The sequence below is a fragment of the Seriola aureovittata genome, chromosome 1 (genome assembly GCF_021018895.1).
Source record: "Seriola aureovittata isolate HTS-2021-v1 ecotype China chromosome 1, ASM2101889v1, whole genome shotgun sequence".
NCBI classification, from domain to species: Eukaryota; Metazoa; Chordata; class Actinopteri; order Carangiformes; family Carangidae; genus Seriola; species Seriola aureovittata.
In genome coordinates this window covers 23,862,021-23,886,282 of record NC_079364.1, presented here as the reverse complement: position 1 = coordinate 23,886,282, position 24,262 = coordinate 23,862,021, and the positions used below count along the sequence as shown (strand labels likewise).

Sequence of the window (24,262 nt, the reverse complement as noted above, 5' to 3'; positions counted from 1 at the left end):
TTTGCCTGACAACACTGAGGGGTCTGAGCATGCTCACTGAGACTAGGCAAGCCGGTCATGTGACCTGCAGCTGACTGCACTGCTGCTGAGAAATAAGAGGAAAAAATGGAGGAAAAATGGCTCCGCTCGTGCATATGCATCTGCCTGTGTGTTTGTGTGTGGAGTGTGTGTGTGTGTGTGTGTGAGAGTCTGGTTGGAGAAGTCTGTCTATTAATGTGCACTCATGCTTTGAAGACAGTGTCTAGTTGTGTTTTTGTTATAGTCTAAATTCATTTAAAAAGAAAGGAAGAAAGGAAAAGCACAGATATGCTTGTATGCTACATTTGTGCTTTCATTTTAGCTTCAGTACATGCTGTATAAATGCAGCCAAGCATGCACTCAACATTCAAACTATATTAAAAATTTCAGTAATATAGTACTACTATAAAATTACAATTGAAAAGTACTTGCTCTATCTATGATACACAGTTTCATTGTGGGTATGTGTTAAACAAAGTCATTAGGCATTTGAGTTAATCAGTCTTTAGCCTCATTATCTCAAGGTATCTATTTAAGAACTGACCTAAAGAATAGACAGATTAATGAACAGGTGTTAGACCAACTGTCTGTCTACAGGAAAGCAGAACAGAAATTAAGATTTTTAAGCTTTTATTTGTAAAAAGGACAAAAGGGACACTGACACTGATGGCACAATATAAATAGAGGGGATACAGTCTGACATCATACCATAGTTGCTTCATCAGCCAATATCATACAGTCTGCTACTTTTTGTATTTGAATAGGTGTTCCAGATCCACTTGTAGTGCAGTGAGCATGCTGTACAGTGAAGGAATTTTAAAATGACATCTCTCTTCTTTTGTGGAGAATTATTAACTGTTAACTCTCCTAAAAATATGATGTTATGTTTATATAATTCAGTCAATCAAGCTGATTACGTAACTAACACGTTGTAGCAACTTTAAAATATTTCTCAATACTTGACTGTAAAGTTCCCCCCCCACCTCCACCACCTATTAAGGCGTCCTAGCTCCTCATCTCTGAGATTTATCTGAGGATATTCCCACAGTGTCTTATTGTACCTCGTGGCCCAGGGGTTAGCAGCCATTAATGCTGACTGACAGTCAGGGGCTTGGCCTGTGGACAGGGTGACTGGATGGTAGCTCTGTCCCTCACCTGGACAGGTGTGTCCATTGGCCTCGGGCACTGGCGTGGAGTGGATCCAGACAGAGGCTGCCAGCAACCAGTGAGGCAGCAACATGGGCAGTGGAAGCAGCAGTGCTAACACCTCCACAGCTGTAAACAGGTGAGAGCAAAATGGGACTCTAGGGAAAAGGGACATTGAAGAGTGTGACTTTACCATAGGCCACAGTGGGAACGGAAAGAAATTGAGATGAACATTAGTGCAAAATAATAGTACTCCAATGAGTATCTTTGCCAGATTGATTTTTCTAAACTCTGCTGCAGAGTCTGAATGTTTAAATTTTAAATGTCACTATGGTTCAGATATGGTGGGTGTTTGTGTCTGTGTCAAGGACTTCTGCTATCTCCTTGGCAGAGCTGATTATCACAACAGAATTAATCATCCAGGGGACCATTTGTAACAAAGCTGCCTAGTGTCTACACTGGACAAAACAAACATTATATCTGTAATTATTTTCTGCCATTAATATAGCACAGTTAATTAGCACAGTAATGCCATTACACTAACCATCTTGACAATTTATAGCAATACAGTGGTGTAGCCTCTGTCCAACAAAGTTTCTTTCTATGTTCTGTGGAACTCAAATGATAATAATTTCTTATTCTTATTCTAAACCTCCTAAGAGTATTAGTATAGCACTGCTAATAGTAGATGTATTTCTAATTTGTATAATGGTATTAGCATAGCAACATTGGCTGTGAAATTAAAAAAACATGTCATTTTTTGAATGCGAAGTTTAAAAAGTAAACTCAATTAAATATAGAGTAAATATTAGTGAATAACAATATAATATTTATGTTTTTTTTAAATGTTTTTTGTTCACATTCATATCACTGAAAATCATCTAAAACCTGTTATACCATTTTTCATCACTAGATGGAGGTATTGCCTCAGACACTGCAGTAGCAAGGTACCAGAATATGGAGGGGGTCCTACTTGATTCATCATCACCCAAGCATCCATAGACCGGCTGCGAGCTGCTCATGCATTTGGTGCAATAAACAGTGATGGGGTGTAATTTTTTTTCAGTTTTCAGAAGTAAATAGAGACACGAACAATATTTTGGCAGCCTACAAGACAATTAGCTTAAATTTCCCATGCTTCCTATGAATAATTTCATAATTCGTACATCCGCACGATAATGGAGCCCAAAACACACAGACAGCATGACAGATTACTAATATGAATCTATTGTAGGGGCACCAAAATGGACAAGTCATTGAAAGCCATAATACCCACACCACTGCGTTTTTCAGGAAACCACGCACACGCCATCAGTAGTCACATGTCGGACCCCATGCTCTACTGATGCATCCACGCTCCCCGATTGGCTCCCTAACTTTACCAAGCACTTCCACCTTGTTTCTGCATATCCTTCCGCGCAGATCTTAGTTTTGTATCATTTATTGTATTTCCACAAGCGTAATACTGAAATAAAACACATGTTTGAATAGTTACAGATGAATGTGGTTTATATGTATATCTTAAGGTAGTTCATTCATTTCCATTTATCTATATTCTCTCGGATGGATATGTCTCAGCATCCCTAGAAAGTAGTTCCGCAGAGTGAGGGACTAGGGAGATCACCTTGAGCTTGTCTCAGTGTAACAGCAGTGTTATCGGGCCACGTTGTTCAGCGAGGTAAGGTGGGTATCTTCAACAGGGGCCGCGGCTTCAACGGTTATTGATACTCTGAATTGAATTAATAACTTGCGAGACACTTGCGTTGTCCTATTACTGCTTTAACAGTTTTGCTTTTTATAGCTGTAGCTACATCCTTCACGCTGGTAAGTCCGGGAATATGTGAGTTGGTCACTGCTGTATTGTATCCACTCTTTACTACTCACCTTCTTATGGAAATCATGTTTTAAAATGCCAGTACACCTGGACGTCTATAATTTGCCAAGATAAGTCCTGCTATGTTGGCTTAGTGTGTGTCAAACAACGTTATTCTTGGAATTGCAGTTAACGATGGATAAACTAATATGTCCGTTCAGCTCTTTCTTTTACTATCTGCTAACACGTTATAGTTACGATTTACTGCAAGCCGCAGTAATTACATTTAAAATTATGCAACTAAATTTGATGCGTTTAGTATTGAACGTTGAAGAATCGCTTCCTGTTGCCTCCTGTTGTGGGTGTGGCCGCTCAGTCCTCACGGCCTCCCATTGGTCAGACACCGTGATGCCTGTAGATCAGGAAAATGTGACGCAGGATGAGAACGTGATCTTTAGCGCATCGTCTCAGCTGTATTAAACTGTATTATAACAAAACGTTATTATGATCATTTGTTATCGTTAAATCGTATTATTATGTCATAATACTAATAACATGAATTCACCTGAGTTAAAAACATTATTGCATTCTTAGAAGTCGTGTGTCGTATGTCTTCCTGCCATTCACATGGCAGTTAGTCATTGGATAAGTTCATCACGTTCACCCTTCCATCCAGCTTTAAATAAACCCGAACCTCGTTCGTTATGCTGTAAGAAATAACCATCCTATGATAAATGTAATTTGAAGTGTGCCTCAGCAGCTTCACTGCAGTGGCTTGCTGCAGTGGTACTAAAGATAATAGGCCTTGTTAATACTAGATACATGAGGAACAAGGCTGATCTCACTCTGCCTTTCTAGGTTGCCAATAATTATTGATTTTATCTCTGTGTTTCCCCTTTTATGTGATTACAATGTCATGTTTATAAGCCTGTTCCCAAAACAGCTGAAATATGGTTATTTGACCAAGGCCGGGTCTTGTCTAAAGGTTGATGTAAAATCATAATGTCATATCCTTTGTCAAACATATCTACTGTGACGTGTGTAGGATATGCATAGGGCCTGTAGTGTAGCCTGCTTTGTTTTGTTGTAAGAAATAATTGTTTTGTGTTTAACAAAATTCTGGAGACACTGTCATTGCTATGTCCTTACTTGCCAAAGGCCCTGTTGACAAAATGGAGTCTTAATCCCAGGGGACCTGTCAGGTCATAATGTCAAGTGACTAGGAATTATGTTGAAGTGATGAGCTCAAAAAGGGAAGTGGTCAGTGCCAGTCTATTACTTAAATCTAGGCTGTTGATCAAGAGCAGATAAATTCGAAGGATTTCTTCTTTTCCCAAGTGATCTTAAGTCTCAGTTGTCATAAATCATCCCTTATGTCACAGTAGAATCTCATTTACTTAACAAATACATTTCAATCTCAAGTCAGTAAACTTTATCTGTAAGTCCAGACTCCAATATGCTGCAAGTATATACTATTAAATTGTAATTTTAGCTGTCACTGTTGATGTTTGCCTACTTTAAGAAGCACTTTGGCAAGTATCAGCTACTGCAGTTAATGGATGGCAGAGTTATAATTTTCTGTTCTGGCAGGAAGTGTCCTTGACCTGCTGTTGTGGTAAAATAATTTGAATGCAGCAGAGCCAGTGGTCAGTGCAGTGCAGGAGGCCTTTTGCAGCTGACACTGCTCCCATGCAGTCCTCCCTCAGTGTAGTCGCACGTTTGATGACTAATGCTTTGCAGAGTCATGGGTTGGAATACTACCAATTATGGGTGTTCCATTGCCACTGCAGACACACTTGACTGCACTGACACTCCATGTGCTCAGTTTGATGTCAAGTGATTAGGTAAAATTATTTAACCTCTGTAGGCCTATGTGAAATACACTGAATACGCACAGCATTCTGTATTATTGAACCCATGCGATACCCCATCTAAGTTTTATGTTGGAGGCCTAGTTTACCGGCCTACCATAGTGTAAATACCATCGTACATACTGAGTATTAGATTTCTACAAACAGACTCTGCATGCTGTGTGTTATTTTTAGTCAAGACTCTGTTTTTAGGCTTGGGGGTGTTGCAGGACCTACGTTGGTTGTAATATTGGTGTGATACTGCTCTGGTTTGTCGTCGTGGAAGTCTCATGTACGTCCATTATATCAGGTCATGGCGATTGCCTGGTCACAGCAGGCACACTCCGTGTCCTTTATCCTCATTGAAAGGATTTACTCTTGAGCTCCTGAAAGTGTCGTATGTATGCATGCGCACTGCAGCAGTCAGTTCTGCTTGGACTGCTGTTGCAGGAAGGAGTTCGCTCATTTTCATTTCAAGTTCCAACAGGCTGGGGTTATTGTGGAGGTCATTGGTAATAACGTGCCTGTTTGTCCCCAGAAGGAACCGGAAGATCTACTGGTGGTATGTAGTGCAACCTGTAAATGGTTCCTTGTCTGAGTGATTGTGATAGAAACCATATACTGTCTCTGTGCGCCATGCTGGATCAGCTCAGTGTTATGTCACATCTATATCAGATGATAGTAAATGTCATGTCACCCTGACAGAAATCGTGCTGTGGCTGCTAATGATTACACACATATGTTTCCTAGATAAAAGAGAAGGAATTGCCTAGAAATACATGAGAAGGTAGTAAGTGAGAATATGTTACTATAAAAGAGTATGTTACATAGGTAGATGTGTTGTGAAGGGATTGGAGGGGATTATTAACAGCCAGCTCTAAAGTTAGCCCTGCATCTGTGTCAGGGTTACTATGACTGCTGTTGGCCTGTGGTGGCTGCTTACTGGCTTTTCCAGGCGTCAGACACGCTATCCATTTTTGGCAGTGGGCCATCCTGGTTTTTTTGTTTTTCCATAACAACCAGGAACAGGCAAACTGGATGAGAGAGGCTAAGACATTACTGCACTTCATGAAGAATGGTTTCTGCCTGAGTTTCTGATCTTTCTTTTTCCCGTGACATTCCCTCTGGTAGCTCCAAATATAACAACTCACATGAGGATACAGGAAGTATCTCAGGTTGAGTTGCAAGAGAATGACATTACATTCAATGCATTCAATTGATAAAGATAGATGTTATGACTTGTTTGTTAAGCTTGACTGGAAATGCATGGAAGTTGTGATTCAAATGGAAAAGAGGGAAAAAAGGTTACTAAAAATACATATATTACATGTCACTATTTTGTAGCAATGGCATTCAAATCCAGTTAGGTTTTAAAAAAAAAAACAAAAAACAAAACCTACAACTACTTTTTACCATGGCTATATTTTTGGACATGTAACTGTTTAGTAGTCCATGCATGTGGTCAAGTAGCAAAACAACTTGTAAGGAGAGCTGCCTGAAACTTAAGCTTTGCCTTTCCCTCAGAGCCAAATGTACATCCCCTTTCAGTTTTGCAATTGCAACTGTCAGTATTGCATTATCTTAAGAATTACATTAAAATGTGAGGTTGGTGATCCCTCCAAAAGCAGGCCAGTTAAGAAAGATATTTTACTAAATTCCTGAATTTAACATGTCAAGATAGGTCGTGATTTATTTTTACTGTTAAATTAAATTGTTTCCTCAAATACCTTCATAGGTTACTATAACCCAAAATGGTTAATTATTGAAAATATGCAACAGGGAAATAGCATTTGCTCACATTTGAGAGGCTGTAACAAGCAACCGTCTGATATTTGTAATGGAAAAAACGCTTAAAACTGATTATTGTCATCATCGGGTGTTTTTTCCCCACCATCATCACCAGTGTGCCAGAATTTGGAATGGTCCACTTCTTGTATTTAACGATATGAACATTTTTGCAATAATGCCAATGTAGCATATGCATTTTAAATTCAATTATGTTTCTTAAAAATGCTCTTACATGAACGGTAAATGAAGAAAACAAGAAAATTATAAAAAAAACAAAAAGACTGCTCCAGTAACTGTGAGTATGTCAGACTCTTTTCTCCCCTCTGCAGCCTTTCCCTGTGGTTCGGCCCACTCGCATGTCTGCCTCTAGCCTTGTCATGGTTGTGTGTGCACAAGTGGGGATGTGACTATGCTCACGTAGAGCTCTGGTCTGGCACTGGTCTCACCCATTGAGTGAAATGTTACATCATTACTCAGTGGCTCCTGTGAAGGAGCCCGTTGGTATCGTGGCAGTGCCTGGAATCCCCCACCATGATGCATTCGTAGGTAGAATGTGATGAGTAAGAGGCAGTCAGACCGTAAAAGTTCATGATGAATGCAACAGATTTTCCTCTGAGACTAACTGGCACTAAGTAGCCACTTTGTAATAGAAATGCAGAATCATCCTCAGTCCCTCAGTGGCCTCATGGAGCAACCTTTTAACAAATTGTTTTTTATTTATGGTAACTGATATTACATGTCCAACACTATACATAGTAGACACCCTAGCTGTCTGCTGTAAGTATTGTTTTCACAAGGACCACCTGGGATTAGAAAAGGATAAGGGGGTTATGGCTCATTTGTCAACCTGTTGCTCCTGTGAAGAAACAATTAGTCAGTATTTTCTTTGTTGAAGTCCACTTCAATGTATAATTCAAACAGAGGGAACCTAATCTATCCACTGGATGGTTTGGATTGTGCCCTTAGTTGGCACCTGAAAGAGAGTCATTATATTCTTAAGTTAATTGGTTAAAATTTTCATAGGGGTATTGGTATATTCTTTTAATCACTTTTACATCTCCTGTACATTGCCTTTATTTTGTAAATGTTGTTTTACTTTCTTTAGTCACCATTAGCTCCCATTTTATTCTGATTTAATAATACATTTTTCTTTTTTATTATAAAAAACTTTATTTCCTTTTTTGGAAAAGTGTCCTTGACATTACTTTGCTTACTATTCTTAATGGGAAAATGCTGATAATGAAAAGTACAAACAGTGGATAGTGTGCACATGGACCCCCACATGGGATACAGTAGCATGATCAGTGTATTGCAATGGAAAAATGTGGCTGCATACTTACTTTTTCTTCATCCCAGTTTCAATAAAGATTCAAAATTTGGTCAAATCTTTACCCAATTTTTGTTTGAATCAATTTCCTCCTACTTGCCATATCACTAGATTTACTGTTCAGTCAAGCGTTTCCTCCTCAGTCTGTGGTGTGGCTATGAAACCATAGCAGCCAGAGCCGTAGTATAAGCAGCAATCCTTATCTCTATAGAGAATCAGTGCTACACTCTGCTCAAATACACCTTGTTGGCTGTTTGTTGAAACCTGCCTGGATGATATGTTTATGAGATTATACAGTGCCTCTTATAATTCTGTCAAAAAATAAAAGGAAGTTTCTCAGGCAAAGCACACACCCATACACACCATGCACTCATGACTTCTGCACAGGATGCTGCCATGTACAATGTACTGTTTTTTTCACTTTTCTAGTACAATGGAATTTATGAAAGTGTCATGATGAATGCTTGGTAATTCATGCTCTGTAGATGAACATTGTGATGGTATCGTTGCTATGGATGACTCAGAGAGAAGTGGGTGGGGGAAACAGAATCTACACAGTGTAGCAGCTAAATGAGCTACACCACTCTCAAGTGTTAGCCTTAGCTAGTTCCTTCATGTATCAAACTGCAAATGTCTGACAGCTGCCTGAAAGGGCTATAGTGTTTTTCACAGTTGTCACAAGTATATATTTATTATCTGTATGAACTATTGGTTGTGTAAACCTACCCAAAAGCCAAATAGTAACTCAACAAAAGAGTCTTGTGCAAAGTACCTCACAATGACCTTTTATTTACATAGAATTGCAGTGGTTACATTTCATAAGCCTAAACTTAAATTGTCTTTAGCCTTTGTAGCTGAGAAATGGATAATTTTCAACTCCCAGTTGTACTGCACTTCGATGTCTGCAACCAACATAATTCAGTAATTGATTCCCACAGGGACATTCACCTTACTACCACAAGGTCAAGATAGGTGCACGTTGCTAAGGAAACACAGCAGGGCAGATACCTCACTGTCAGCCTGCTAAGTCACATCAGTGCATCTACAGTGCGAAGTTTAATCCTCCTGTTGGCCAAAGGCAATTAAGTTTTGACTCTTCATGTAATCTAACAACCACCTGATGCATACAACTGTCTTCTGTCCAAAGTCCTATTGTATTTTAAAAATCAGTTTCAGTTTAGAGACTTGTAAAGTGGCTGTTAGATTTTGAAGAGTTGAGCCAACAGTGCCTAACAGAAGAAATCTGTTGGTTACCTTCACTGTATAAATTCACTTAATTTTTCTCTATTTTTCTTGCAGGACTTCTCCAGTTGCACCAGTGATCACCATGCCTCAGCAAAAGTCAGACATGGGCTCTGCCTTCATCCAGACGCAGCAGCTTAATGCTGCCATGGCTGACACCTTCTTGGAACACATGTGCCTGCTGGACATTGACTCTGAGCCCACCACTGCACGAAACACTGGCATCATCTGCACCATTGGTTGGTCTGCATTGCTGGTCTGCACGCTTAAACACAGAAAAAACTTTTACTTTAATTCAAACATAAGGAAACATGCTTTCTATTAAACATGCTATAATAATAGCAGTGAATTCCTCAAGAGAACACTTTAAAAGCTAATTAATTAAATGAAAGGTTATTCATACAGTTAAAGGTTACTTGCCTGTTGCCTTGCTTAGACATACGGTTGCTATAGATGCATAAAATGAGCATCACAATCACGTTGTTCCATTATTAGACCATATGTATTAATCACAGCTGTTCATTTATAAATAAGACTGAGCAATAACAATAACAAGCAGTGAACTGAATAAAGAACATCCCTGTACAGAAATGGGAACCTCATTTAGCTGATTTTAATTCTGGCTGTTGAAATTTGGATTGAGGTTGCTGCACAATTAATTGTGGAGCTCTATCACGAGGAGAATTAAATAACATCAAAATTTCAATCCTTTTCTTTCAATGACTGCCTGCAGGACCAGCCTCTCGTTCTGTGGATACGCTGAAGGAGATGATCAAGTCTGGAATGAACATTGCCCGCTTGAACTTCTCACATGGCTCACATGAGGTGGGTCTTTCCACAACTCTCTCGACTGTGTGAATGAGTTGGGCAGGTACAGCTAACCAGTCAGACTGTTAAAAGTCACGTTTAAACTGTGCTGATAATTTCTGTCAAACATGGTTCTGTGCTTTATCTCAGAATACCATTGGTTGGTTTGTTGATCTGTGAGGCAATCTTTACTGTTTCTTGTCTAGCTTCTTTTTTTTTTTTTTTTTTGATTTTCACACAGGTTTGGTAACTCTTTGCACAAAGCTCACAGTGAACAGTCACGTAATTCATTATGAACTGCAATCAGCTTGGCACTTTAAGCAATACTAGACCAGCCAGCATGAAAGGAAAAATAGTGCTAACTTAAGATTAGAGTTTGGGCTAAACAACATCAAAAGTGATACAGCCTGACTGAGTCTGTGTGTCACACAATAACACATGTCCTGTAAGTTTTACGAGCTGCAGATCTCACCTGAATGCACCTAGGTGTTTATTATCTGTGAGCAGAAAGATGTGAGCAAAAGTTAAATTTAAAGTTGCCATTCAAAAGCACAAGTCAAAATCTAACTAATTTTAATGGTCAAGCTTCCCTCTTGTATACCCTACTATACCCATTTTATCTTTAAAACAAACAACTGACAATTGGCTAATGAATTTTGTCATCTGTCAGTACAAGTTCTCCAAAAGCCAGATGACTTATGATACCACTTTGATCTCTTGGCTTCTCTTCTGAAAAACACTGCCTAATAAGTTCACTGCTCGGGCAAACCTAATAATGCATGGCCAGGTGACTTGCTTTTATGCCCAAATTCAGCTCAGGGTAGTACAGAGAGAGGACACAACGTAAGTTGCAACTTAAGACAGTTACACAAAAGGTGGAGGCCAGGGGAGAGAGGGACTGGCTGATTGTCAGCAGTTTGTACGCTGTAAACAGGCAGTCATTCCAGGTGAGCTGAACCCACAACCTGACTCAGCTCTCTAGGCTCCTGCAGGGAGAGGGTCATCATATATCCAATCCAGTATGAGTAATGGGTCCATTTAAACCATATAATGACATTGTTGAGATTCAGCAAGAAGCTCATAGAATTCTTTTTTTAACTTTTAGATTTGTTCTTGCAAAGAAGAATATCCCACACACTGCTCTTGCTCAGCATCACAAAACCTTTATATTCACAAATGTAATTTCATAGCAGAAGCATAAATTTACATTTTGTGTAGATGTATAAAAACTGATTCCATTACAAACATTTAACTGTCCAAGAAAAATGATTAATTCTGTTTGAGATATTTGAAGTCCTCCTCAGTACTGCGCTTTGTTTGGGTGTGGGTATTTCAACAAGTTTAAAGGTTCATGTAGATTCAAAAAACTACAAAAGAAACCACAGCTGTGTTGACTTGAGGTGCTATAAATACGTCATCTGTAGCTTCCTGCCCTGTCTTTATCTCCTCAGCAGGCAGCACACCCAGATTCTGGTAGTGTGTGTGTACACAAACCCACACCAAGGTCAGTCCACTTTCAGCTAAAGTGGCAAGTGGGAAGTAGATTATGTTGCAAATCCAGTAAGACATTTGTCTTAGACCAGTATTGATAATATTGATTGAAAGGAGAACTGAATCCATGTAACTGAACATAAACTTTAGTTTCAGTTTACATTTTATAGGGAACGAATTATAAACCTATGGACCCAGACCTATACACATACCTACAGTAAATAGTCATCTGCTCTAAATGTAGTGAGTGTAGTGTAGCTCAGTGTGTTGCCAGTGTGAAAGGTAGCCAATGTGATTACCTGCCACTTAAGTTATTACTGAAAGCTCTGTATACCCAGTTGGGCAGCATAAGCCATGTGCAGCAGACATCTGTCTTCAAAGTAACAAACATACTGCTATGTGTTCATTAGCCTGCACTAATGAGCATTAATAACATGAAAGTGCTGAATTTCTCTGAAGTTCTCTTCCAGAATTTCCCGCAGCATTCCCAGGCCCATTTCCAGGCCTGCCGTCATTGTTTCTATTGTTTCAAATGGAATTTGTCGGACTGTGTTTATGGTATAAACAGTATCAGACAATGGGTAATGATTTCATGCAAGTCTCTTTGAACATTTATGACTGAGGTTTCATCATATGACAAAATATGACGTGTGCTCAAGGACTCATGCTACAAGGACATATACCTCTGATGACATTCTGTATCAGTATATTGCTACTCTATGTGATACTGTATGATAGGCAACCTCTCAGGTTTAATTTAATGGCATCATTGAATGACACTTAATTTGCAAAGCATTTTCATTTAAAGGGTCTCCGTTTTTCTTCTTAGTGACAGTGACTCTTAACATATCAGTGAGGGTGGTAGGAAAAAGAATATGACCCCTAGTGATACTGTCAGTGTGACTCATGTTTATGACCATGTGAGTTGTCAGATGCACCTTTATCTTTTGATTGCCCTGTCTGACCTTTATGTCTGTTCAACAAAACTTCTTATACCAGTGCCACGGCCAAACTGTGATTTCTTTTCATTCAAATTTGTGTCCTAGCAGCAAAGGGTTGGATAGAAACAGAGCTTAGATGTCACAGGTTTTATAACTGTGTGTAAATCAGTATCTTGCTTACTGTTTTTACTCTGGAGAAAATTGAAATGTGTAACAATGCTCTTCCTTTCTGCAGTACCATGGAGAGACCATCAAGAACGTGCGTGAGGCATGCGAGAGCTTCGAGCCTGGCAGTATCCAGTACAGGCCCATTGGCATTGCCCTGGACACCAAGGGCCCAGAGATCAGGACTGGCCTCATCCAGGGAGTGAGTTTAGCATCACCTGTTCTCACTCCTCACACCAATATCGTACTCTTCATAATGACTGTAGTAGCTGTTGATGGCAATCAAGAACATTTTGCATGAAAACTAACTGGACAGAAAGTAAAACCATGTCTATTAATGATGTGACAGAGTGGCACAGCTGAGGTGGAGCTGCAGAAGGGCAACATGATCAAGATCACTTTGGACGATGCTTACCAGGAGAAATGCAGTGATGAGATCCTCTGGCTTGACTACAAGAACATTACCAAAGTGGTGGAAATTGGCAGCAAGATCTACATTGATGACGGACTCATATCCCTGCAGGTTAAGGAGATTGGTGAGTGGCGGCGAGGCAAACACATACAGTAAATCTCTTGTGATCCATTAGAAGGTTTAAAAAAACACTGCTATCTCTTAATACCCAATGAAAGACTCAAGGTCATCTATATTGTATTTTCTTTCTCCAGGCTCTGATTTCCTCATGTGCGAGATTGAGAACGGTGGCACCCTTGGCAGTAAGAAGGGAGTGAACCTCCCCGGTGCTGCCGTCGACCTGCCTGCTGTTTCAGACAAGGACGTCAAGGACCTGCAGTTTGGTGTGGCGCAGGGAGTCGACATGGTCTTTGCCTCCTTCATCCGCAAAGCAGCCGATGTCCACGCTGTCAGAGCAGTGCTGGGAGAGAAAGGCAAAGACATTAAGATCATCAGCAAGCTGGAGAACCACGAGGGTGTACGCAGGTGTGTATGTGGATGAAATGTTTTCATTGTGTCTTTTTTTTTTTGTGTATGGTTCAATAATTCTGATGTTTTGTTTGTGCTGTGTTGTTTCTTATTTTATTTATTCTTGGGTAGGCTGAGCAACAAGGCCAGATCAAAAAATTATCAATGTATGTGAATTCTTATGGTTATGAAGACAAAGTTCCAGCTTTGAAAAATTGTGTTTGATGAACCTACCTCTTCCACCTGCCCTTTTTAACTTTTAAGGTCCCATGATAAGTTGTACTTTGTGATTGAATTGATTGTAATACCTTGTCTGTTGTGCAGATTTGATGAGATCATGGAGGCCAGTGATGGCATCATGGTTGCCCGTGGTGACTTGGGTATTGAGATCCCCACAGAAAAGGTCTTCCTTGCCCAAAAGATGATGATTGGTCGCTGCAACAGAGCTGGCAAGCCAATCACATGCGCCACTCAGGTCAGAAAATAGCAAAGGACATACTGATTTTTATAGGCTAAATTTTCTAAGGAGGTGAAATTGAAAGAAAAAACAGTGCAGTCTCAGTGTAATCTCGGTAAAACAGACTATAAACATTCATTTTGTTTGTACCACTCAGAGGCTGTCATGTTGAGATTTGTTTATCTTCTGAACCCCTTACATCAACACCATTCAGATGTTGGAGAGCATGATCAAGAAGCCCAGGCCAACTCGTGCTGAGGGCAGTGACGTAGCCAACGCTGTGTTGGACGGCGCCGACTGCATCATGCTGAGCGGTGAGACCGCCAAGGGAGACTACCCTCTGGAGGCAGTACGCACGCAGCACATGGTGAGTTAATGTATGCTAAATGTAACAATAGTGAACACTGGTGGAAAAAAAACAGTGGTATGCTTTAGTAAGACCTATTGATTGGAAAAATTAATTAAGTTTACATAATATTGCATGATTTGTCATTTTTAATTCTTAAAAAATGAATTTACAGAAAAAAACATTAGCATCTAGTGGGAGATAGCGCTTTCTTGTTTCCTGATTTTTGTGTTCCTCTGAACACATCTTTTACTTCTCCTTCAGTTGCCCAGTGACACAGCTTTTTTTCCACTTGGCCCAACAGCTGCTCAGTACAGCGTAAGCAGGAGTGTTAGGCCAACTGGAAGTGACTATCAATTAGTTAATCTTTCTATCCACTTATTTCCACTTTGTATATTCACTGGCATTCAGGTGTTCTTTTGAATAATCAATGAACAATTGATCACCATTAAGAAATGTGATCATTCAAAAATAAAGACATTAATAGTATAACCTTATTCATGCTTCCTTAGGATAATGGTTCCAGCTGTGCTGGTGTTTTAAATTGCTGGTTCCCAAGATAATTCCCATACAATACGGATAACTGTACCAGAGTTTTTCCATAGAATAGGAACACAGTAAAAAAGTGTAACTTACCTTTATGACATGTTGGGACTTCTAAGTCCACCTTAACTGAAGGAAATGTCTGTCGCCTGCACCTCTTCATCTAACAAATTCACTTGGGCTGCTCTTTACCATTTCTTAATTTACTCTAGTATCCCCCAGACTGATCCACCTAGTTCTTGTCAATAAGGATTTACGGTGCACACAGAGGATAACTAAAGACTGGTGAAGAGGGAGCAGGAACAGCAGTTTGGAGTTTGTTTGTTTTTTCAATCAGGGACAGTCACAAATATAACACCTTTTTGAAGTCTGAGACCCAGAAGTGTTAACCTCCTTGACGAATGCTTGCATCGAATCACAGTTATTATGGATGGATAATGCAGCTAATGCTGTCTTGCCTTCCTTTCATCGTTCAGGCCTTTCTTGGCTAACCTACACTGTCCTTGGCTATGCTCTGTTGTTTGCACTGCTATGCAGACCCAGGAGTGACTCAGCAGTCCTACAGCTCCTGTCTTTGGACTCACAGCCCTTATACTGAAATTGCATGGGGTACTTCACAATCCACAGTAAAGCACAGCTTCCATTGACATGAGACCAAACATTTACAGAGAGGACTAGAAAAACTTCACAAGGACCCGCTCTGTTTCTAAGCCATTTTTTCTGTTGAGCTTTGTCTTTTTCTCATCTACCTGAGTCATACTTCTCTTGTTCATTCTTCCTGACTGTTTTTAACCATCTCTTCACCTTTGTGTGCAGTGCGTAGTATCTCAACTCCCAGCATGTTTTTTAACTCCCAGCTGACACAAGGCAGCTTTTTTTAAATCGTTTTTTAAAGTAATTTATTTTGTGATTCTATTTTATAAAGCTCAGATCTTACATTTTGTCATTAGTTTTTTTTTTTTATCTTAAGGATGAATAGTTTAAAAGGTTATTTCAGCTGTGCAGTTGTCTTCCTTCCAGATTGTAATATTTTACATTTAATATCTTCTAAATGGTTGTGCTATAATTTGGTCTCTTGGATATGTTTTAATGTTGATGTTTTCCTGTTTCCCCCCCCACTAACTGCACACCTAAACTCCTCAATGGCCATTGTCCATCCTGTCCTTCCCTCTGTCCCTTTTATCTTCTGTTCTTCTTGTGTCTCTCTAACATTGTCTGTGTTTCTTTTCATGTTACTGTCCTTTTTTTTTTTTTTTTTTTTTTTTTTTTTTTTCATCCATTTCCCTCATTTTGCACCTGTGTGTGCCTGGTGTGGGAATGCTTTTGCTCGATGCATCTTGCCCTCACTTGTGCCAGATCGCTCGTGAAGCCGAGGCAGCCATGTTCCACCGGCAGGTGTTTGAGGACCTGCGTCGTTCCACACCGCACTGCAAAGACCCCGCTGAGGCTATTGCAATCGGCGCTGTTGAGGCCTCCTTTAAGAGCTTGGCCTCTGCAATGATTGTGCTCACAGGCTCTGGAAGGTAGGCAGGTTATCTGGTCCTGGCAGGTCGAGGAGGCCACTGATACTGTTCTCAAGGAATCTGAGAGAGGGAGAGTAGGGCCAGACAGGGACTGACTGAGGAAGTAACTGGGAGAGCCTGGCAAACACCTTGGGCAGACTGCTGGTTGTTTTTTACCCATGTGACCAAATTTTAAAAAGCAAAAATCTGGTGTTAAAAGGTAGAAATGTATACATTAGCCCAAAGATTTCTCCCATTATCCCTTGACTGAGGTTTTTGGGCCTCTTTATTTGTTTAAGTGCTTAAAGGAACCATTAACCTATCATGTCCCAAATAACTAAACCAGGAGTCTATCTCAGGGTTTGCCAGTCACTCCCAGTGGTGTGAATGATTCGGCGTGCTGTAGTGGTGGCGTGCGTGACTGAGAGTAACCCCCCCACCCTTCCCTCACGGTCCTTTGGTGCTCAGATAGCACGAGAGGCCGAGGCAGCCACCTTCCACAGACAGCTGTTCGAGGAGCTGAGGAGACACTCCCAACTGACCAGAGACCCATCGGAGGCTGTAGCTGTCGGAGCTGTAGAGTCATCCTTCAAATGCTGCACTAGTGCCATCATTGTTCTCACCAAGACTGGGAGGTAAGAAAGAGAAGGAAAGAGGTGAAATGATCCTGGTTCCTGAAGGTAAGGTGTTGCCAAACTGTCACTCTGTGTCTAGCACAGCTCTTGATTCTCCCTCAAGCACTTAATGTGCTCTTATAGATCCCCTCTCATTTTAGTGTGTGTGTGTGTATGTCTGTTGTGTGCTGTTACGTGGGGTGGGTGGAGATAGCAACAGATTTCAAGAGTGAGAGTGGGGGGTTGTCATTAGTCCAGTCCCAGTTTCTACCCTACACAGACTTTAAAAGCAGCTGGTGCGACTTTGCACCTTCCTGCACTCACGTTTTCACAGTCTCAAAATGCAAGTCTGCCATTTCATATGAGATCTAATTAAATGAAGTGCTACATATACTGTATATCAAATCATATCAGAGGATTATTTGAAACCATTGGTTGTACACTTGCTGCCAAATACAGCTTAAATAAGCTTGTACTTGCCAGCAATTTTTGTGCTTACTGGCATTATCAGACATCTCTGTTTTTAACACAGTGCTATTAATTGTGGGTAATTCCTTCAAGAATGTGTGAAGCACTGTAAACTTCCAAACAGTTGATTTCACAGTGGGGAAGTCCTGAGCCTTCAGTCTGCTGTTGGAGATGAACATTTGGATTGGGTCACTGACTTTTGTTGTCACTTACTATCACTGTCCTGTTATTCTTGTAGCACGTTAGGGCAGGACAACTCAACATCTTTGTTAATTGGATGGCAGGGTTTTTTTATTTTTAATTTACATGTATTAAGGTGACATGACTTGTATGACTTGAATTTGTTGCCATTTTGCTCTGTAATCATCATAATTATGTGGTCATACATTTGTAATCATTTAGTTTAAAGGAAAGCATTCAAAATGTGAATGAAGTGAGGAAATCTTTTGTGCTCAGCTTTATGTTATGTATCTGTGTGCATATGTGCAGGTCCGCCCACCTGATCTCCAGGTACAGGCCCCGTGCTCCCATCCTGGCTGTGACCCGTAATGCCCAGACAGCCCGCCAAGCTCACCTGTACCGTGGCATCTTCCCCGTCCTCTACACCAAGCCTGCCAACGACGTGTGGGCAGAGGACGTCGACATGCGTGTCAACTTTGCCATGGATATGGGTAAGGACTTGATATCCTAACTCGCACCCTTTTATTCAAAGTGCAGACGAACATACTGACATAAAGTTGTGTAACTTATTAGAATCCAAAGATGAAAAACAGCATAAATATTATTGCTGTGAAGATCTGAGCCAAGACACTGTTGAACAGAATTTAAGATTCCAAATAACATTTGGTTGAATGTTTTATGTTTAATCTTCCAGGCAAAGCCCGGGGCTTCTTCAAGGAGGGAGATGTTGTCATCGTCTTGACCGGCTGGCGTCCAGGCTCCGGTTACACCAACACCATGCGTGTTGTTCTGGTGGCCTGAACAGCCAACAGGGCTGCTCCACTTTCTCCCTCCACTTTCCTCTATCTTTCATAGTTCTCCACCCCACACTCCACTCCAGCTGACAACCCTTCACACCCAACGTCCAGGATCACAGATTCCACCCCTGAACAATTTATCGTTTAGGCAATAATGGAAAAAAATTTAAAAAATAGTCTAGCCTTCCGTACAATTCCACTTTATGTCTCCATTCCATTCTCCTCGATTCTCTCAATCAAACCAGTCTTCGGGGCCTCAGATGAAAACACCCTAACCAGAAACTGCTGTATTTATTCACTCAAACATTTGTACAATTAAAAGCGAGTCCAAGAGTGAATGCATCCTGGTTTGTGTGCATGCGCAAACTGGTTCTTGTTTAGGTGGGGTCGGTGATGGGGCAGACTGATCTTAACAGAGCACCTTGACTGCTGTAGCAGTTTATTAACCACACTCCTCCCCCGACTGAAAGAACAAACTTGTGGCATCCTAAAATCAAAGGGCTCCTCCTACAGTGCAGCCTCGGGTCCACCACTCCACCAAAACAGATCCTTTCTGTCTGTATGAAGTGTCCTCTCTTAAATGCCAGCTTTCACTGTATTTAAGTGTATCTGTAAGTGTTGCACTCCTAATCTACTCCAAACAATGTTACATTCTATATTATACTTGACTTTTGTGAATGGTGAAGTTTTGTTTTGGGACATCCAATACTACTTATATTTTGTCTGACAATAGAAAAATGTTAGTTTTGGATGTCCTCTCCAGAGGTGTTTGAGTTAGTTACTGTATTGGTATTATTAGATGTGTCAGAAAGCCTTTACATTTCTTTGCATTTATATCATATCTAAGTTGGCACTTATGAATCATGTGGTTCACTAAAGTTGACTGATATGAATGAGCACTTTTAGGGTTTTTTCACACGCAGGACTGATATAGGGATAAAGCCCTGTCCCTGTCATTCCCAGTGGGTGATGGGTAGAACCCCTTTGCTAATCTTTCTCCTTCTACGTCAGTGACCCACTGTAGCTGTCTTCATGTGTCTGATGTGCTTTTTGATTGTAATGCTAGAGTGTCAGAACTAACTAAATGTAAAGGGGTATTGTAGTGTTAAGCTGGTGTACTGAGCTGTCCTACAAGACTGGATTTCCATCAATAAAAGAGATGAGCACCTATCTTAACTCTGCCTTGCACATGTTTTGTTTGACAGTGGAATAATCACAAGTTGAGCACCACAGTAAATTTACATCAGATGAAGAATTCAGGTGAAACATTGTGAAAAGGCAAAAAAGTTAAAGCATAATCACAAAGATACTGAGAATCTTTTTATGAATAGGCAAACATTTCAGTGTTTTATTGTGAGGTTAGACCCAAATGATCCAGTGAGGTTGTGGATAGGTTTATGATGAGCTTCTTTATCTGAAAACATGAACCCTACTAGAGCTCACCATGGTCAGCCACAATGACAAATAGAAGTTCACTCTAAAAAATGAACTTTCTTCATCAAGATCACAACATCTTGCATTAACTGCTGGTAGTGTATGAATGTAATCCAGTGTATCACTTGTAAAAATAAGAGCAAATTAGTGTCTATTCTAAACTTGTTGCACTGCAGGGAATCACAATCTTGAGGATATGTTAAGCACTCATTGGCGGTCCTGGCTGTACACCACCCCCACCTGCTTTCGAATCTCATCCTCCAACTCAGCCAGCAGACGAGAGTCAGCATGAGACATAACTGCACTCTCCTTCAGCCCTATGTGGAACAGACATAGTGTGAGCACGTACACAGTGTACTGTCAGGTCTACATGTACAAACAAGAGTACATGGCCGTTATGAGTTTAGCGTCTCTGATGCCACCTTGTGTTGAAAGTGTATATAAGTGTCACAACACATTGTACATGTTTTAGATATTGTGTTAATACATGAATTAATTTCTCTATTACAAAGGATACAGAGTAAAACATCACCATACCTTTGAGCAAACACTGGCGAACCTCCTCTGCTTCATAACGCATCCCTGTGCTGTTGAGGAAGTTGAGAGGCAAATAGGGTTCAGGCACTGGGTACTGAGTCCCCTTTCCATTCACCTCCAATGATGTGGGGCACCACATGTGGGCAGGGACCTGAAAGAAAAATATATAATTACAGCATATACAGTACATACAATGTGTGCAGTAGATACACTTCTCCCTCTTTGTGTTACACAAAGCACTTTTTTTTTTTTTTTTTTCACAACACCAATTTCCTAATTTCCTTCCTAAATTTCTTCATAGATGACCTCGGTTCACTTACTAACTTTCAATTGTATTCTGAAGATGCCAGTGTGCACAGTGCAAATTGGTATTGCATTTCAGACTGTTTGAATTTTATTTGAAAAAGCGGCCTAGCTGTGATGACCCACCTTAATTGTGCCCTTTGTGCCTACAATAATGGCATCATTGGGCAGCTGTACAACTGAAGAGCAGGAAAACACAGCCATTCTGTTCTTGGAGAACTTCAGAGTGACAACCACAGTCTCATCCACTCCTGTAACAACATACAAATATATGATGCACATTTGACAGAGATAATAAAATCACATACATGAATTTCGTGACATGAATTAAAATGCAACATGAAGGGAGTAATTTCTACTGCATTTTATACTGAAAAAGAATAAAAAAAACTTTATTGTTTCATAAAAGAAGTGGCAGAGATAAGATCTCAAGTCTTATCACACAGGTACACGCACTCTCTTAATTATTATAGATTAGGGATCATACTGGCACAAAAGCTGGAGCAAGAACTTTACAAGCTCAAACTCAAAAACTCCAATCTGTTAATACATAAGCAGCTGCAAGTGAGGTCAATGAATCACTGTCAACCCGTGAGTCGGTAATCACAACAGGTTTCTTTCTTTACTCCTGAGACTGACACCATGTGAGCAAAATACTTTTTTGGTAAACATGTCACAGTGAGGGAAGTCCAGAATGAACCACATATTTTCACCATAGCTGGTGAACTTACATCACCGATTCGGTACGCTATATTATTGAGTAAGTGCAACACTTCCTCTCATGCTAACTGACTGGTAAGCTGTCAGTTGCTTTGGAAAAATATCTATGAGATGCCTGTGGCCTGGGTTTTACTTACCCGTATCCATGCAGATTCCAGTGGCTTGTATGCACTCTGGCTTCTCTCCATCATACACCATGCATATGAACTGCAGGCAGTAGATGCCAATATCTAGTATTGCTCCTCCACCCAGCTCCTTCTGCATCGCTCTTGGTACGTGCATCAATGGCACGCCAAACTCCGTTCTGACCATCTTCAAATCACCCACCTCCCCCTGGGCCAGAAGCCTTCTGATCTCAACAGAGGCTGGGAAAAAACGGGTCCAGACAGCCTGGAGCAAAGGAAAAGAAGCAGTTCATACAGTCACATTTTAAAAATGAGCTAGGGTTTGGTTATTTAGTGACTTACAAGTTTCACAAATCAACTCAAAATAAGTTTAAAATTATTAATGAGGGTTTGCACGCTCATTTCAAGGTCTTCTAAGATATTGTTACTTGGTCGTTTTTCTGACTTGTGACCCCGCTAACTGGTGAAATCATAATGAAAAAAATGTTTTAGTTAAATATGATTAACACAAGTAATACTTTATATTTTGACAGACAGAAGCAAGAATTGTAGGCTTATTAAAAGAAAAATCCCTGAAATCATCTTGCTCAGAGTGTAAAGTATGTAATGCATTTGATCAAATGTGAACTTCATTGTCCAATGATGCTGCAGGTGAGAACTGGAGAAAAAGAAAATAGATGTTTTTCTTTTTGCTCTGCTCAATCCATACCTCCATGAGGAAGACGTCGTTCTTCTTGGCAGAGGCCAGGATCTCCTGCACCTCCCTGGAGTTCATGGCCAGCGGCTTCTCACACAGCACATTCTTCTTGGCGTTCGTAAAGAGCAGACAAGTGCTCAGATGGAAGGGGTGGATAACTCCAACATACACCACATCTGCACACATGTAAACACACAGATCAGAGAACGTCCTGTAGGAAGACACTGACACTGAACTGGAAATTAGCGGAGATTCACCAGAGGGTTAGGGTTAGAAATAACAAACGCAAAGAGCCATCAACCAATCAAATTTGACCGTGGAAGGACAAAAAAACTGACCAATGTTTGGATCTCTGGCCAGCTCCTCATAGCTGCCATATGCTTGAGAGATGCTGTGCTTTCTGGCAAACTCCTGTGCACCCTCTAACTTGCGAGCTGCTACGGCCACAACCTGTGAATAAAGTTTCATATCATTATTTATTGCAACAAGTTGCTCTGCCCTCACTCTAATAAAAAGACCCACCACAATCTATGTTGCAGCAGTGTATACTCCAATGCTGATATAAAGGCTTAATTCTGATGTCTCCCGAAGTATATGGACGCATTATTGCCTCATTTAATAAGGCCATGTAATAAGGCTTATCACATTTTCCCGCATAGTCCAATAAAACATCTAATCTCCTGTTAGTTAAGAACTCTGCTTTTCTCAGCCTTTGGTGAATGGATGCAGGCAAACATTGCTAAATTAATTAATTAGCTCTTGCTTTCCAGAATAACAGTCTCCCACTCACATTCATTTTGGAGCATGAGAGTCTCTAGATTTAATTTTAGCCTTTTAGTTTTCAATGCTGCAGTTTTTTATTATACTTTTGTATTATCTGAGGCTTGGTTCGAGTGTTTGCCTTGGTTTAATTATTGCTGAGATTAGAAAATTATGATTATTAAGATAGAGAATAATAAAAAATAAAATAATTTAGATTAAAATATATACTTAAAAAACGACATCTGCACACATACCGTAATTACTGGATTGTGGACAGAGAAAGAAATCTTTGATGCGCATTTAGTGCCTGTTTTACGGTATGAAAAAAGAAAAGTAAAGTATAGGAAACGTGGCTTACAATGTACACAAGCCCAATGACATTTTGGACGTAGCTTTCTGCTCGCTGAAACTGCAGGTTTCAGATGCACAAGAATATGTGTATTTAATTTATTTCGTTACAGGTTTTTGACTTTAAATCAGCAGGAACATCAGACGGACAGTCCTCACGGAGGAGCCTCGCTGAGTCCTGAGTTATGAACACAATCGTGTATTTGTGTCTACACTATCACACCTGCCGATACTGATACCTGATGGTCTTCAGTGGGCAGAGTTTTCAAGGCCACAGTGAAATCATGACTGATCCTCCCGGCGCCGCAGATTCCCCACCTGGTTGCCATATTGGAAGAGGAATGAAAGAATGAGAGGCGTCTGCCTACGGACTGCAGCAGAGGGGCGTGGCTCTAAAAGTGGGCGGGACTATAACTTACGCAGCCTGCAGGCGGATCCGTTCGGACAGAATGGGTTTAATGACAGTGGCTGCAATCTGACACAAGGTGGAGATACAGTATTAGTTTAGTTTTCAGTGTGTGACGTTGCACAAAAATAACAGGATGGTGATGATTTGTTGTTTACAGAGCGAAAACGTGACCTCCAGATAGTGATCATTAGACCAAAATACGTTGTCTGATCTCTTCCTCCTGCATTGTGGGAAGCTCCCTGCCTCTAATCATGACAGCCTTTTACATATTTCAACCCTTTTGATTATTGTACTCATTATTTTAAATGATTTATTAATTTTTAAAATCTACTCTTTACTATTTGACGATTTGCCTTTAACCTTACTTTGTATTTTATTTTCACCACTGATTAATAGTGTGAAAAAATAATCTATCTATAAACTATTGTCTATTATATATTTTCACTTGTCTGCGTTTTATTCACAGTTTGAATTCTACTAATAGTGGGTTCATTTTTTTTTCACCATAAAGTA

The 24,262-nt window shown here is 40.3% G+C and overlaps 2 protein-coding genes across 5 annotated transcripts; one reads left to right on the top strand and one right to left on the bottom strand.

Moving 5' to 3' along the window:
- Window positions 1-2,736: 2,736 nt before the first annotated feature.
- pkma (pyruvate kinase M1/2a) lies at window positions 2,737-19,590 on the top strand. 4 transcript variants are annotated; one of them, XM_056371774.1, is made up of 11 exons: window positions 2,737-2,847; window positions 9,242-9,423; window positions 9,918-10,009; window positions 12,659-12,790; window positions 12,938-13,124; window positions 13,255-13,525; window positions 13,832-13,982; window positions 14,179-14,331; window positions 16,824-16,990; window positions 17,927-18,108; window positions 18,312-19,590. In XM_056371774.1, the coding sequence occupies exons 2-11, from the start codon at window positions 9,270-9,272 to the stop codon at window positions 18,416-18,418; spliced, it is 1,596 nt and encodes a 531-aa protein (XP_056227749.1). In that variant the 5' UTR covers window positions 2,737-2,847; window positions 9,242-9,269; the 3' UTR covers window positions 18,419-19,590. The 4 variants fall into 4 exon arrangements, with proteins under 4 accessions (XP_056227749.1, XP_056227740.1, XP_056227769.1 ...); XM_056371765.1 differs by lacking the exon at window positions 16,824-16,990 and adding an exon at window positions 16,210-16,376; XM_056371794.1 differs by having other exon boundaries at window positions 2,781-2,842.
- A 142-nt stretch (window positions 19,591-19,732) lies between these two features.
- dhdh.2 (dihydrodiol dehydrogenase, tandem duplicate 2) lies at window positions 19,733-23,736 on the bottom strand. Its single transcript, XM_056371806.1, has 7 exons — window positions 23,580-23,736; window positions 22,569-22,680; window positions 22,243-22,406; window positions 21,546-21,798; window positions 20,815-20,939; window positions 20,386-20,536; window positions 19,733-20,165 (listed from the first exon to the last, which is right to left on the bottom strand). The coding sequence occupies exons 1-7, from the start codon at window positions 23,667-23,669 to the stop codon at window positions 20,056-20,058; spliced, it is 1,005 nt and encodes a 334-aa protein (XP_056227781.1). The 5' UTR covers window positions 23,670-23,736; the 3' UTR covers window positions 19,733-20,055.
- Between the last annotated feature and the right edge of the window lie 526 nt (window positions 23,737-24,262).